The sequence below is a fragment of the Sinocyclocheilus anshuiensis genome, unplaced genomic scaffold, assembly GCF_001515605.1.
Source record: "Sinocyclocheilus anshuiensis isolate Anshui unplaced genomic scaffold, SAMN03320099.WGS_v1.1 scaffold2048, whole genome shotgun sequence".
NCBI classification, from domain to species: domain Eukaryota; kingdom Metazoa; phylum Chordata; class Actinopteri; order Cypriniformes; family Cyprinidae; genus Sinocyclocheilus; species Sinocyclocheilus anshuiensis.
In genome coordinates this window covers 381,317-397,901 of record NW_015555896.1, presented here as the reverse complement: position 1 = coordinate 397,901, position 16,585 = coordinate 381,317, and the positions used below count along the sequence as shown (strand labels likewise).

Genomic DNA, 16,585 nt, shown 5'->3' with positions numbered 1-16,585 from the left:
TATATTCGATTATATATGCATATATTCTGATTTAGAGAAATATAGAGTGAAAAAATTAACTGACTCATTAGAATCAGGTATTCCAAGAAATAACTAATATAAGTTATATATTGCTAATATTTCAGTTAAGACGTTTTTACTTGTATAAATATGAATAATTTTATTTATTTATTTATTATTTACTTAGAATTTGTATCATTATAGCTATAAATCTGCACCAGTGCAAACAGTCTTTTAGCATTATAATAGTCCGTCAGGATTAACTAAAGACGCACAGTGACGAATTAGCACTGAAGGCGTGGACACAGTTATTTTTGTGCCTGACCTTATTTAATATGCATTTGTAGGAGTTTCCCTTTCAGACGCAAAATTTATGGGAGGAGAGTATTAAAATGAATCACGCAATGCGTTTTACTAACATTTGCACTCGTCAAATGACTGGTATTTGTGCCATTATTTAATGCCCCCAAAAAAGTATGTCTTAAACTATTTTGCACTTGAAATGGCTGCGATTGTTGTTGCTAGGAGGAGGCACCGCAGAGAACAGAGAGCGCGTGGTAGATGGGAGAGGATTTTTTACTTAAGTATACTTACTAAAATAAACGAAGTATACTACTTTTTGGTAAGGGCTTACACTAATTTGCACTGCGCATGGTAGATTGCATTGGTCATTATGGAAGTGAGATGTTGCGTCTGTTTTCTTTCATTTGCGCATTGTCAGTAAATCTTTTTCAAGAAATTTCAATGCCCATCGGCGCTGTTTTGGACTTGCGCTCTATTGCGCTAATTTGCCCTGTTTAGTAAAACTGGTCCTACTGATTGTTAAATAAGTATATACATAGTGTATATATTCCAAAAATAACTATATTCAAGTAGCTAATATTTCAAATAAGACAGCTTTATTTGAAAATAAATTGATATTATATAGAAGAGTTATAAAAATGCATGTAACCCGCTAGCATCATGATTGAGCTCAGGCCGTGCGAAGCCAAACATTACGGTCTGACCACGGCTGCAATTTTGGGCCAGTATTTCTCCCGTAGCTGTAGCTCAGATATCCACACAGTCATGAGGAAATGAAAATCCAGCTGAACGCATTGCCATTCAACCATAGACAGTGGCAATTGGTCGGCAGCGCAAACTCTCCTAACCAAGGAGATTGTAATATCAGATAGCAGCGGCAGTTTCATTTTCCTGTATTTGTTGAAATACGCTCGATCCCTGGCGCATACACTCGGGTGGAAATGAGACCGAAGCAGAGGGGCTAGTTCCTTGAACCCTCCCAGCCTTCGCCGGCCGTAATTTCGTCCCTGGTCTTCTGTCGTACAAGGCCTTCCTGAAGTCTGGCAATTTGAATTACCGCACGGCGGTGTAAATTTTTAATTGCCCCATGCCCGAAGCAAGGGGGCGGCCATGCATGGAATAAAGCACTTCCTTTTGTCAAAACCCTTCCTCAAACCTGCACGCTCTGACTTGATGTGTGTATGTATATTCTCTTCATATTTATGCATCGTTCAGTGAGGAAACATGCAAACACATTCAGCATGAGCTTCTGGAGCTGGAAAATTACATCAGAGTATGTAGCTGTGACCTCATGGCTGTGCCAGCAAGAGAAATGGACAGAAAAGAGGGGCAAACATAGAAAGGAGGCAGCGTGTGCATACGTGCATGCATGTGTGTGCATGAAGATAATGCACTGACTGCCATGAGCCGGGGGGATTTGAGCCGAATATAAGATTGGACCGACTATAAGCGTCAAGTAGTTCTGCAATAAGGCCAGTTTCTTGCTGCCCACGAGCACATCATTAGCAGACTGATTTATGCATGCGTATTTAAAATGAATTAGCACTCGTTTCTTCACTGGACTCCTTACTGTAATAACTATAAGCTGCATTTGGTTCTTTGAGGGCGAACTGAGGTTGTGAGAGGCTTGTTGGTGTATTTGTGCAACCCAATAAAGAAGCAAATGATAATCTTTCGCACGTTTGTGAGTTTGGTCTTAATCTGCCACAATTGCGAAAAGCAATTACACATTTTGTCAGTTTTTTTTGTTTCTATTTCTATACACTGAAATCTCACTTGTCCAAATAATTTCAAATGGCTGTAAATAAAATATCAATTACATTTAGCTGTAATTTAGCTTTCAATAAAAAAAAAAAAAACACATTTTGTTGTTCTGTAACACTAAAACATCAAGCGATGTTATTTTTTTCTATGTTATTCAAGTTTTTAATTTCTATTTGTTGCATCACGCACCGATTTCCCACCCGCACTATAATCCCATTTGTCAAAAATACTATTTGATTTATATTTGACTAAAAAAAGTTTGAGTGTTTATTAAACATCAAATAAATTCTGACTGGATGGGATTTTATTTCATGCAGTATTTCACTTTCATTGTGTACCATTAAAAAGAAAAATTAGCTTTTTTTAGCTCTTCCTAACTAGGCAGAACAGAAAGTGACAAGATTAAAGCTATTTTTTCCATTTTAATTCAAGTTTTGTTGTTCTATGCTGTGCAGCCTCGTCCACAATAAAAACTCATTGTTATAAAAATCCTTTTCAAATATCCTTGTCAAGTCACACCTATTTCTGCTGCAATTTCTATTACAGTCACTTCATGCAACGTAGCCCTGCCCACAGTGAAATCTCATTAGTCCAAAGTCTTGTTTTTCATAAATTAAAATAAAACAATCAGTTGTCATTTTGTTCACTATTGTGCTTTTAGTCTGGACAAACAAATTACTCGATGCTGTAAATTTGTTGTATCACTCCTATTTCTGACGCAATTTATTTTCCAATCACCTCACACAGTGTAGCCCCGCCTACACTGGAATCTGATTAGTCTAAACACCAAATATGTTTTGAATGTCATTTTGTTCAGTATTGAATTTTTTAATGAAGTGAGTAAAGTGACGTGTGGCCAAGTATGGTGACCCATACTCGGAATTTGTGCTCTGCATTTAACCCATCCAAGTGCACACACACAGCAGTGAACACACACACACACCGTGAACACACACCCGGAGCAGTGGGCAGCCAATGCTGCGGCGCCCGGGGAGCAGTTAGGAGTTCGGTGCCTTGCTCAAGGGTCTCACCTCAGTCGTGGTATTGAAGGTGGAAGAGAGTGCTGGTTATTCACTCCCCCCACCTACAATTCCTGCCGGACCAGAGAATCGAACTCACAAACTTTGGGTTACAAGTCCGACTCTCTAACCATTAGGCCACGACTACCCCTGGATAAACAAATTACTTGATGCTTTAATGTTGTTGCATCATACCTATTTCACACAACAAAGCTCCGCCTACAGTGACGTTTTATTAGTCTAAAGTCTTGTTTTTCATAAATGAAACACCCAATATGTTCTGATTGGTTGTCATTTTGTTCTGTATTGCACTTTAGTCCAGACAAACAAATTACTTGTCGCATCACATCTATTTATCTTGCGTTTTCTGTTCCAATCACTTTACGCAATGTAAAAGTCCTGTTTGTCTTAAATGAAAAATCAAATATGTTCTGACTGGTTGCCATTTTGTCACTTCGCAGAATATTTTACTTTGACGGCAGAAAAAAAAACTGTATTACTTATGAAAATATACTTGTCAGATCGTGTCTGGTGCTAGTGCTCCTTAACTGCAAGCTGCTGGTGGACCGAGGGCGTGTGAGGCTGGTGGGTGTTCGGTAAGTTCGCCATTGCATCTTTTGAAGAGTTTACAGATGGATGAGTACTTCATCAAGCCCTGTCTTGAGAAGAACTCCATTATCTCAGCTAAGTATCTCACTTTGGCACCTGGGAGCCGCGCGAGTCGTGACCCCTCCCTCTACAACTTCAGACTCGAGAGAATGGAGGCCAGTAAGGTTTTCCATAATCAATTTACCTTCTGAGATGACTATAAACCTTTTCCATCCCTCCCCCATGAGCTTCCTCCACTCTTCCCTGTCTCTCCACCTCTCTCTTTCTACTTTTCTATCTCGCGTTCCTTCCCGCTCTCTCTCTCTTTTTCTCTCCTCCACTCCCACCTCAGTACATGCCAATGAATAATTCACCAGTCAATGTGGTGAAAGGTGAGGTAAACAAGTCTATTGCCTAATGTCCCGGGAGGATGGAGGGAAGGAGAGAGGGGAGAGAGAGAGGAAAGGATGTCTGAGCGTGTGTGTGAGGTGAAGATTTTAGGACTGTGGTCTACATTTCAATGTTCCTGAATCATTTGCACCTCGGTTGACCCTAAAGGTTATAAAGAGAACAGATCACAACACAGATCTTTCTCTCGTGCAGCTTCTCTGTGCATTTCTTTCTCTTAAAGTGGCATTTTACGTGCATTTGTTTAAATAAAAAAGACTAGAACGTCTTCAAAACATCTAATTTTGTGTTCCAAAGTCATAACAGGTTTGGAATCACACTGTGGTGAGTGGAAAATAATGACTTTTGAGATTTTCTTTTAAATTTCTAGGTCAACTGTTTCTTTAAAAACGAAAAAAAAAAGAAAAAAAAAGAGCACAAGCTCAAATGCATTTTGACAGTTCATAGCTCGTCTGTATCCAGCCGGAGTCTTTTAGCAAATAAAGCAGCAGCGTGTGAGCTACTTCTGATGTGTGTGTGACTGAATAGCTGTGTGATTCAGACAGACTGTGCTGAATAGCCGGCTTTTTATGGCTCAGCGTCCAGTCCTCAAGATTGAAACGGCCGGACAAAGGCCACGTGCTGATATGCTGGCAATGCAGCTATTCAACAAAACAATATGGCCAAATATGCAGGTCGTAAGTTGAAGTGACTGATTTGTTCTTATTTGTTTGGAATCGATTTGATTGCCTTGTTCACTACTACTACTACTATACAAAAAAACAAAACCTTTTCTGCTTATTATATGATAAATATTTGAAAAACCTTTGTCTGGCAGCAATTCATGTGGTTCGACCAACAGACAAACAAACAAACTAACAATCATTATTCAATCTTATAACACACGCACACACACACACACAAAATCTAACCACATAACTGCTAATACTACAAAAACATTGTTGGTCACACCGCATGACTTGACAGACAAATGTGTGTGTATATATATATATACATATATATATATACATCCCTGCAATTTCACTCATAATTATTTGTTATGCTTTTCTTTTTATGCCTGTATAACAAGGCAAGATTACTTCAGGTTGTAAATTGTCAAATTGCTTTTTTTTACATGACAGTTACACCACGTGACATTTTTTAAGGAATAGTTCATCCAAAAATTATAATTTTGTCATCATTTACTCACCCTCATGTCGTTCCAAACCTGTATTAGTTTCTTTCTTATGTTGAACATAAAAGAAGATATTTTGAAGAATTTTGAAGAAACAAAGGCTACGTTCACACTGTCAGTTTTTGGGATTGACAACTGCATATTCTTTACAGGTATGAGTCTCGAAATGTCCAGTTCACACAGCAGCTTACAGTTGTGTTTAGAATACTGTCTGTATGAATGTGCAATGGGAGTCAAGCCCGTATTTCCTTACCAGTAACCATAGCGACAGTGACCAAAGTAAAATCAAAGATGGCGACGTCCATAAAACTGAAAGTCATCACTTTCTGACATGACAAGAGTCCAATCGAGCCGCGAGTTCTTTCGTCAAATTTTCATTAACTAACAGCAGCTTTTAAATTTGGATGGAGAGCGGAGCATCTGAAACGCACGCAGAACACAAAACTGACGGGAGCGGCTCTGGTGGAAAACTGACGGGATCTAAAACGTTCAGGTGACTAACGTTCTAAAACGTTACCGAAAACACACAAGAAAACACGTAACACACGGTAGACGCGCGTTTGTGCGGCAGAGCGGCTCTCTCTCGCACTGTATGACATGATAGACAACTAGTTGTCCAGTCCTGTTCCGTTCACACAGCGCGTGTGTTCCGAGAATGCGGTTGTGAATCCTGAAAATTTACAGGTGTGAGTTCGGTTACAGAATGCGGTTGTCACGCCCGTAAATAACCGAAATGTGTGTGAACGTAACCGTATTAAGGACACAAATACAGGACTGACAACCGTATTCTGCTGCTGTGTGAACGTGGCCAAACAGTTGTTGGTCCCCATTGACTTCCATACTAGGGAAAGAAATACTATGGAAGTCAATGGGGACCATCATCTGTTTGATTACCAGCATTCTTTCTAAGAATAAGAAGCTCATACAGGTTTGGAATGACATGAGGGTAAGTAAATGATGACAAAATGTTCATTTTTGAGTTAATTCTTTAAAAATGTCATGTAGTGTAACTGTCAAGTCAATAAATAGAAGCTTTAAAATGAAACTTTTAATTTGAAGTTTTTTCAAAACCACATGAAACCTAGAGAATACAAAAATTACATTTCTAGGAAGTAAAAACAAGATTTTTATGTAACCCTTATAATAATACAGTGACCCCAGAATGTACAGTTGTATGAAAGTCATTACAACCTCTGATTGCAGGAGGAACATCAAAGTAGAAAGAAAGTACAAAGAAAAAGTGCAACACTGAAAATGTGTTTTCACATTTGTGTGTGTGTGTGTGTGTGTGTGTGTGTTATAGAGGAGTGTGTACTCACTGGCATGGTTTGACTGCCGTGCAAGGCGCTGATTGCGGACTGAGCTTCGGCATGTGTGGAGAACTTTACAAAGGCGCAGCCTGATAGAAAAAAGACACACACACAAAGGCACACAAACACTTTAACTACAGTGTTGAGAAGCACATTAAAACACTAGAGAGGCAGAAAGCCCTCCAACGGTAAGCAAGCGGCTCCTCTAGAGACTGTACTGATGTGAAAAGCGTGCTATTTACTGCCACATGCCCATCTATGCAAACAAAACGCAAAATACGGGATAATTGATATCGATTTAAACGCTGCTACAGATATTCATCACGAGAATTCAAACCCATTTGGGATTCAAGAGCAGTCGTGTTGCAAGCTGTTGAAGAAGCTGTCAAAATATTAAGGATAGGTCTTAATGTGCCTTATACAAGCGTAACGTGTTTTATACAGTTTTTATTAAAGAATTAAGCTCTATTTTTGCCAGAAACTGGGTTTGAAATTAAACACATTAGGAGCTAAATGAAATGTAGTTTGTTTTTGTTTCATTGTACAGGGAATGTTTTGACATCTATCTTTTTCTTCTCTTCCACAAGACTGGATATATTCAGAGATCCACCCCCTAAGTAGCAGAAATAATCCTACAGCAATTTTCGTAACACTGGCAAGGGGAAAACTTGCACTCCCACAGTGCTTTTCCAAATGCCAGGCTGTATTAGCGTCTTACAGTGTCCCTAAAGCCTCGGTGGGCAAACAATGGAGTCTATAAAAAGTTTAATGCTCAAATATGTGCTTTTTCTCCATCTCCTATGAGTCGTTAATGTTGAATGGCGACAACTCAGAACAAACTGTTGGTTCTTGGACAGCATAAAATGTCGATATAAAATTGTAACATTATATTTAAGAATACGCAAAAAGAAAAAAAAAAAGTAGGGAGAGGTTTGTTTTCATCTGGCAGAAATGATTGTGAAAAGTGAGTAACATTTCATATTTTTTTATGTTTTAAAAGAAGTCATGCTCACCAAGGCTGCATTTAGTTGATAACATTTTTTTTTTTAATAGTACAATTTTAAAGGGTGATGCGATTTCAAGTTTTCCTTTGTCTTTGGAGTGTTACAAGCTGTTCGTGAATAGATAAGATCCCTAAAGTTGCAAAGACTAAAGTCTCAAACCCAAAGAGATATTCTTTATAAAAGTTAAGACTCATCCATGCCTTCCTAAAACGCCTCATTCAAACACGCCCCCACATGTCTACGTCACTGTGTGGGAAGATTTGCATAACGCCGCCCAAATGTATACGCAAAGAAAGAAGGCGTAACTTTTATTCTCGCTGTAGTATTGTTGCCGCTGCCACCATGTCATGGAGACGCTGTGTGTTTCGTCGCAAAAGCAAAACTACTTTGTTAGACAACTAGAAATCAGTGGTTAAGTTTGAGTGTTTCCTGAACCTGGGAGAGTAGCCTACAATGCCGGCTGTGCACAAAGGCTGTTTCTATAAAGTGGGGCAATTCCAACTTTGCAAGGACATTCTAGTGCTTCTGACTCACAGACTGTAAGTATGTTTTCATATTTAAAGAATTTGCCACTGATGATTCAAATGCGAGTTTTGAGCAGTGTAGATAAGCGCTTGTTGTTTGTATCACAAATACAGACATGGTTTTATGTTTACGCAGTGCGATGCAACGCAAAACGTAAAAAGACAGAACAAGTCATCATAATCAGTAATTATGTCCCCACTGGATGCAACAAATGCCTCGTTTATAATGGGTTTTATTGTTTTTGTCTCGTCACCCGGGACATAGGGCATCACAGTATGGTAAGGGGCGTAACATTTCCACCATACGCTTGAGGTATTCGGCCAATCACAACGCTTTGGATAGCTGGCCAATCAGAGCACACCGCACTTTTCAGACTGATGAGCTTTGTAAAAATCAACGTGTTTCAGAAGGCGGGGCAAAGAGGAGCAACAATAATGTACAGTATGTGGAAAATGTGTTTTTTGAACCTTAAACCACGTAAACACATTGCATTACACCAAATACACAAATAATGTTCTTTTTAGCAACGTCATATGACCCTTTTATAAAGTTGTTTATTTTAATATATTTTAAAATGTAATTTATTCCTTTGATGCCAAAGCTCAATTTTCAGCAGCAATTACTCCAGCCATCAGTGTCACACGATCCTTTATAAAAACATATGCTAGTCATATGAAATCATTATGCTGATTTGCGTCTCAATTATTATAAATGATTAATAATGTTTTTTATTATTATTATCATATTTTGCTGCTTATCATTTTTGTGAAAACGGTGATACATTTTTAAAGATTCTGTGAAGAATAAAAAGTTCAAAGAACAGCATTTTTAATTAAAAAAGAAATCTTGCGTACAATTATAAATAAAAATATAATTATAAATTGATCAATTTAATGTATCCTTGCTAAAAAATAATAATAATAATAATTATTATTATTATTATTATTATTATTATTATTATTAAATCTTACTTAAACCAAAATTATTTCTGAAGGATCTTGTGACATATATATATATATATGTAAATATGTTTTTTACATATATATATTTCTTAAATATATATTTATATGTATTTGTATATATATATATATATATATATATACATACAAATATATACACATTACACACAACTTTTGTTTTGGATGCGATTAATTGATTTGACAGCACTAGACACAATATGACCAGAAGTCTGTATAAGAAAGCAAAAAGCCCAATTTTATGTTGACTGCTAACACAGCATCATACCATAAAAAGTGACATAACCTCACCTTTACTATTTCCATCCGGACCTCTTAGCACAGTGCACTCCTCGATGACTCCATAGGGCTCGAAAAGACGGTACACGTCCTCCTCCGTCTGCTGTTTGTTTAGCATCCCGACGAACAGCTTCCTGTCTTCTGAAGCAAAGAAAAACAGAGCGAACGAAATGACTGGCGTAACCTCTCACCTGCCCATTACCCAAATACATTACTATTGTAAGCACAGCCCAAATACTACTCAGACTTTTGGTCCCTGGCCAGCATGGGCAAACAGGGACTGCTTTTGCTTGGCCCATTTAGCTTGTGGAATGGAGTCGCAGCAGTAATTGTTCCCCGTGCCAAGTCTGTTCATTTTAATTTGGGGGATAATTGGGTTCATCCCCATGTTGGAAATGGTGGGTAGGCCTGAGGTGATAGCACTAAGCTGTCGTGCTTAGAGGCCTGGTTTAATAGGAAGAAGCAGACTGCGAAGAGACGATGCTTTCTACGAAACTCTGGAGGGTGTAGATAGACTGAGAGCGCTGCTACCACTGACCTGGAATTCAAACTAATGCAAGCTGTTTTGGTCCCGTTCTGTGTTTAGTTTATGGTAATTGAGTGTCCTCACAGATAATGCTTTGTTTGACTGAGCTGAAATCTTGAATGTTATACAAATATGATTATCACAAATTATAAAGGGCACTATGCCAGGTGATACTGGCTAAATCATTTCAAATCCTGACGACTTTTGCAAGCGAATCACAGTGGCATATTCTATCGAATATTATAAGGGTTGTAAGCATGTCTATTCAAACTCATCATAATTAACAATTAAAAAATAAGATTGAAAGATGAAAAACAGAATTTGTATAAAATGTGAATTCATTTCTAATTTGGCCAGTCCAACAAAAATGTGATTATAGAACGCCATTTCGATTATTGCCTTTCATGCAGCATGTATGTGAATGCAAACGATCTGCAAAGCTGTAAAGCCGAAAGTGTAAGATAAATAAAGTAATTGTCTCCCAAAAGAAAAAAAAATTGACTCTGAACAGCGTAAACGAGTTGTTGGTAAATCAAATCCCACTTCCATGATGGCTACAACATATTTGTATAACATATTTGCATAATACGCACCAATGTTCTATGTTGGACTGCTGCAAACAAATTGACCCACCCCCAAACACATAATTTTACTAACAACTGCTTCTCTAATCTCGGGGAGTTTATCATGGGATTCACAAAACCCTTGCTCTTCAAACATGGCTCAGCACCCAGTTTATTTGGACCAGTTGGCTCCACTGAATCACAGCCTGTAAGTATGATAAATAATAGATGTTTATATTTTCTATCGAGTGTTCAAAATACGGAACTATGGCAATGGGTGTATTGTTTCCGACACGCGCTGCACACAGTAGACCAATCACAACAGACTGGGCCATCTGGCTAATCAGAGCTGAGTAGGCTCACAGAAAGGAGGGGTTTAGAGAGACTGAATTTTAGAACTGCTTTCGAATGAATCATTGGAAAATGAGGTGATATTAAATGCATATTTAGAGAAAATGAAAGCATTGTTTGACCTTGCATGCATGTAAACCTATTGTAGGAGACTCCCAAAACAATATTAGGAACCTTAAAAATGGCATAATAGGGGCACTTTAGAAAATTACAATTAATTAAAAGAAAAATTAAATTTCCAAAGCAAGATAAACAGACATGCGCCTCAGAGAACACAGGAGTTTCAACCCGGAATGAATCAGTTTGAACGATTCAGTTGAGTATATTATTCATTCTTAAAGACACTCATTCTGTTGCTGAATGACTCAGTGTGTTTTGAACGAATCGGCTGATGAAATGATGTGGTCGGTTCCTAAATGGATCATTTAGGAATTTTTTAGTACAAGTTTTCTGAAATCGTATGTTTAAATATGCAAATGAGGCATGTAATTAAATATGCACAAGTTCACATACATTTCCAGAACAGAAATCTGAACACTGGATAAAGCCAGGCTCAAAATTCTTGTTTCATTTTGTTGATGTATTCAAAGGTTTTTACAGAGAAAATTTTTGATATTTCTTTATGTACAATTCTATAAATACTCTCAACAGCCAGAATTTTTTTTATTTCTTTTTTTTTTACTAAATCATGCAAATGATAGTTAAAACCAAGTTAAAACCTTCAGAATACATACAGGAATAAAACTGTAAAGTTTGCTGAATTGGAGATTTCTGGCTCAGTGCATGAGAAAACAAAATTGCTAAACAGACTTTAAAGATATATACTGTAATTTAAATCTACAGATGCAAACAGATTAAGCGCAATACAATTAAAAAAGTATTTTGGGTGTTTTCTTTCCACTCTTTCCACTCCTCTGAAATGACACTTTATGAAAACCAAAATCTCAAAATGTATTACGTAACACTGAACAATTCAATTATTTAACGCAGTGGTTGTCAGTTTTTGCTTGATTTTCTTTTCCTCCAAAAACCATGATTGTGGAAAAAACTCATGTAGCCTCATCAGATTGGGCTTCAGCAGTGTCATTCAACTAAACCTCCAACTTTATCACTGCATTGATCTTTTTGAATATATGTCAATGGGATGGATGTGTCAATTGAGTCTCCCTCAGTCCCCGGATGCCACGATGACTCCGACCCGCACGTATTGATATTCCTTGATTCGCTCTGGAACCTGGCCGGCTCCGTGTCTCGTCGCGATCGTGACGCACTTTAAAATAATCACGAGTGTCAGCACGTTGTCTGGGCCCCGTGCGCTCTTTATCATTTGTGGCAGGATCACAGGGTAAGTATCAAAATAGAAGCGATGTATTGTGACATCTGTCACGTTACATCGGAGAGCATTTATCTGCAAAAAAAGAAGGCCCTGAACTGGAAAATGAAAGGGCAGGATGGGCCTTCGACAACGCCTGAGGGGGATCTTGTGATCCGAAATCGCATAGATGTGGCCTTGAGGTCTCGCAATGCTTCTTGTGATGTCTCAGCTCAGGGAAACGGGTGATGGGACTCTGTCCGGGCTGGATTAATTTACGAAGCTGACCTGTATGAATTTAATACAGCGTGTGCTTCACCTCAATATTTATGCCACAAGCGCTGCTGTGGTAGCATGCTTTAAAATACACCCTTGTGGCTGTCCCGACGGCTGACAGCTGAATGGAATAATACTTATGGGCGAAAAGAGTGTTACAGTAACACACACTGTAAATCAGAATGTAGCGTGGAGACAATGGAGGGGATACAACTTCAAAGTCCATTCAAAAATTTTAATTCTCATGTTAGATGCAAACAGATTAAGCGCAATACAATTAAAAAAGTATTTTGGGTGTTTTCTTTCTACTCTTTCCACTCCTCTGAAATGACACTTTATGAAAACCAAAATCTCAAAATGTATTACGTAACACTGAACAATTCAATTATTTAACGCAGTGGTTGTCAGTTTTTGCTTGATTTTCTTTTCCTCCAAAAACCATGATTGTGGAAAAAACTCATGTAGCCTCATCAGATTGGGCTTCAGCAGTGTCATTCAACTAAACCTCCAACTTTATCACTGCATTGATCTTTTTGAATATATGTCAATGGGATGGATGTGTCAATTGAGTCTCCCTCAGTCCCCGGATGCCACGATGACTCCGACCCGCACGTATTGATATTCCTTGATTCGCTCTGGAACCTGGCCGGCTCTGTGTCTCGCCACGGTCGTGATGCGCTCTAAAATAATCACGAGTGTCAGCACGTTGTCTGGGCCCCGTGCGCTCTTTATCATTTGTGGCAGGATCACAGGGTAAGTATCAAAATAGAAGCGATGTATTGTGACATCTGTCACGTTACATCGGAGAGCATTTATCTGCAAAAAAAGAAGGCCCTGAACTGGAAAATGAAAGGGCAGGATGGGCCTTCGACAACGCCTGAGGGGGATCTTGTGATCCGAAATCGCATAGATGTGGCCTTGAGGTCTCGCAATGCTTCTTGTGATGTCTCAGCTCAGGGAAACGGGTGATGGGACTCTGTCCGGGCTGGATTAATTTACGAAGCTGACCTGTATGAATTTAATACAGCGTGTGCTTCACCTCAATATTTATGCCACAAGCGCTGCTGTGGTAGCATGCTTTAAAATACACCCTTGTGGCTGTCCCGACGGCTGACAGCTGAATGGAATAATACTTATGGGCGAAAAGAGTGTTACAGTAACACACACTGTAAATCAGAATGTAGCGTGGAGACAATGGAGGGGATACAACTTCAAAGTCCATTCAAAAATTTTAATTCTCATGTTTTTTCAAACCTGCTTGACTTTAGTTTTTTTTTTTTTTTTTTTGTGGAAAACAAAGACGATTTTTGTGAGACTATACAGAGTAAGTCGATTTTTTTTCACGCAATTACAATAAATGAAGACTGGAAATTTCAATCTCTCAAAAATGACACAAAAGCACCATAAAAGTATCATAAATGTGGTCCATGTAACTTCTGAAAAACCAAATTTAAGTTGTTATTCATTGAAAATCATGACATCCGCACTGTATCTCGTTGCACTCAATAACAAGAAAAGTAACAATTGTCTGAAATCATTCAAACTTTTCAATGAATCTCAAAACTGGTTTGAATGATTGGTCAGATTTGTCTTTTTTATAAATAAATCACAAATCCTGTCTAAATGATTTTGTCTGAAGAAAAAAAAAACATTCGTTTAAGTCAAATATTATCATTTAATCACAAAAATGAGTGAATGAGTCAAATAAAAGAATTGAATCATAAAAAGGCCTGAATGATTTGTGAACAAATCAATTGTCAAATCTTTTAAATAAAATAAAAAAAAACAGTAGGCATGAGTCAAAACTATTTATTGCATCAAAAATGATCTGTCTGAATGAATCAAATCTTTCCATTAAATCACAAAAACGGTTTGAATGATATGCTAAATGATACTCACTCTTTTGAGTAAAATCTTTTTACAGAATACCTAAATACTTTCTGTCCAATTTGTGAGTGAATTATTCTTTTAAGTAATTTTTTTAACGGAATCGCAAAACTTGTCTAAAGGATTTTGAGTGTTTAATGAACAAATCATTGTAGTGAGTCAAACCTTTTAAATGAATCACAAAACTGGTCTATATGATTGGTCTGATTTGTTCAAAATTACAATTATTTTAAGTCAAATCTTTTTATTTAATCACAGAACTGGTCTAAATGATTTGTCTGAGTTCATAACAAATCATTCTTTTGAATCAAACAAATCAGACCTTCACATAGAATCATAGAACTAGCCTGAATATTTTGTTCACACATCAGATTGATCCAGTCTGATTAAGTTGAACTCACTAACTTTGATCTGATTCTTACACATATCTACTGTAGGACTTCAGAACACTTAAAAGAAGATGATTTTACATATTTTTTTATTTTTTTTGAAGCTTCAGTCTTCATTCATTGTCATTGCATGGAAAACAGCAACTAGCAGTCTTCACAATTTCTCTTTTTGCTTTACACAGACTAAACGAAGTGATAAAGGTTTTAAACCACAAAGTGCGTAAATGACAGAATTTGGATTTTTGGCTGAAATCTTCCTTTAATGTGTTTTCCTCTAAATCTTCAGATATTTTATTTAGCACTTTAGCCGTACTCCTGTTTTTCCATGATTCAATAAGGTGCAAAAGTTTTGAGAACCTCCAAGTGATTTATAAAATAAATCAACCAGAGAATGTTTTCATCACTCTTTCTGACAGGGATGAGGGATAAAGCATCACCACAGGGCCGCCGTAAGAAAATAAAAACAGACGCCGTTACTGACATTACACATTTAGAGAAAGGAAAACCGCACACACATTTCTTTCTAAAATGCTCACAATCCGTTTAGAAAATATTGGAATACAATACAGACCGCATTACTACATTACACTACATATAAAGGAACGTATGAAATAGCATCACAATCTTGCATTATTCAACTTTTTTCTGTTTACTCAGACGACAAAAGCTTATGAGAATCGACTGCAATCAATAATGCAGTCACACTCCATAAATAAGCAAGCAAAGTGAGTTTATCGACAGCATAACCACAACAGATTCATTAAAAGGCATCGGACTAGAACACATGCTGTACAGTATCTTATTTATTTGAAATATAACGTGCACTTTGATAGACTGTTCAATCACTACAGTGCCATTAAGGTGCTTCTCATCGCACATTTAATTGATTAGCGCTCTTGATATATGCATACTTTACTCCCCCGTGTCCTTCACATCGGGTCCGGCCCCACCAGCTGTGAGGCTGCCTCAAAAAATGACTCCTATCAAGCTTCATCAACTTTAGCGGCTGGAAAGAGTTTGGTTTAATACATCACAAATTAAGCCGCACAACGACAAGGGGAGAACAAGATTGCTAGCTCCACGTCTAAGGGAATTTATGTCCTTGTGATATGACTGAGAGCAAATTCTTATTTGTTTAATATCATGACTGATATTTGTTATCTTTATTATAGGAGCGACGCCGCTAGACTGCAGAGTCAAAGCTATTATGCCTTGACTATAGCCGGGTGTTTACTTGTAAATATCTCATACATTAAGTAGAGAGGATAGAAGAGAAAAAAACACTTTTTAGCTTAGCAACAATTAGCTTTGCAAAATATTACCTAGATCCATCCATCCATCCAGGTTTAGTTTTCATTTTTAATTTTAATTTAACTTCAGTCTGAATTTTAACAATTTTATCATATAATTTTGTCCTTTTAATGATTTTTAATTTATATTCATGTTATTTCATATATGTGTGTCTATATGAAGAGTTTATTTGTAAAAACAGATAACTCTTTTTATTTTATTAATTTTCATAAATCATGTTTCTATTGTGTTATCATGTTTTAATTGTGTTTTATTGTGTTAGTTGGCTGTATTGTTTTTGGTTATTATTATTTAATCAAAACAACCCAACTGCAGTTTGATTGATATTAATATAAATGCAGGATATATATATATTAAAAAAATGATTTTTGAGTTATCTGTTTTTGCAAATTAACTCTTCATATATATAAAATTTATAATTTATAAAATAGTGTTCCAAAACAAAAGTTTGTGTTTACATTATGTGTGTATTGTGTATATGTATATGTACATATAAATACACACACATACATGTATATATTTAAGAAACATATATAATATAAAGTATATATAAGTTATACACACACACACACACACACATATATATATATATATATATATATATATATATATATACAGT

The 16,585-nt window shown here is 37.0% G+C and overlaps 1 protein-coding gene across 1 annotated transcript in view; it reads right to left on the bottom strand.

The window, feature by feature from the left end:
• Positions 1-16,585, bottom strand: part of LOC107675909 (CUGBP Elav-like family member 5) — a 250,660-nt gene that overhangs the window by 36,218 nt on the left and 197,857 nt on the right. The window contains exons 4-5 of the mRNA XM_016470411.1: positions 9,364-9,492; positions 6,576-6,655 (exon numbers count right to left, since the gene is read on the bottom strand). Of these exons, the coding sequence (XP_016325897.1) occupies positions 6,576-6,655; positions 9,364-9,492 (209 nt within the window). The remainder of the gene's footprint in view (positions 1-6,575; positions 6,656-9,363; positions 9,493-16,585) is intronic.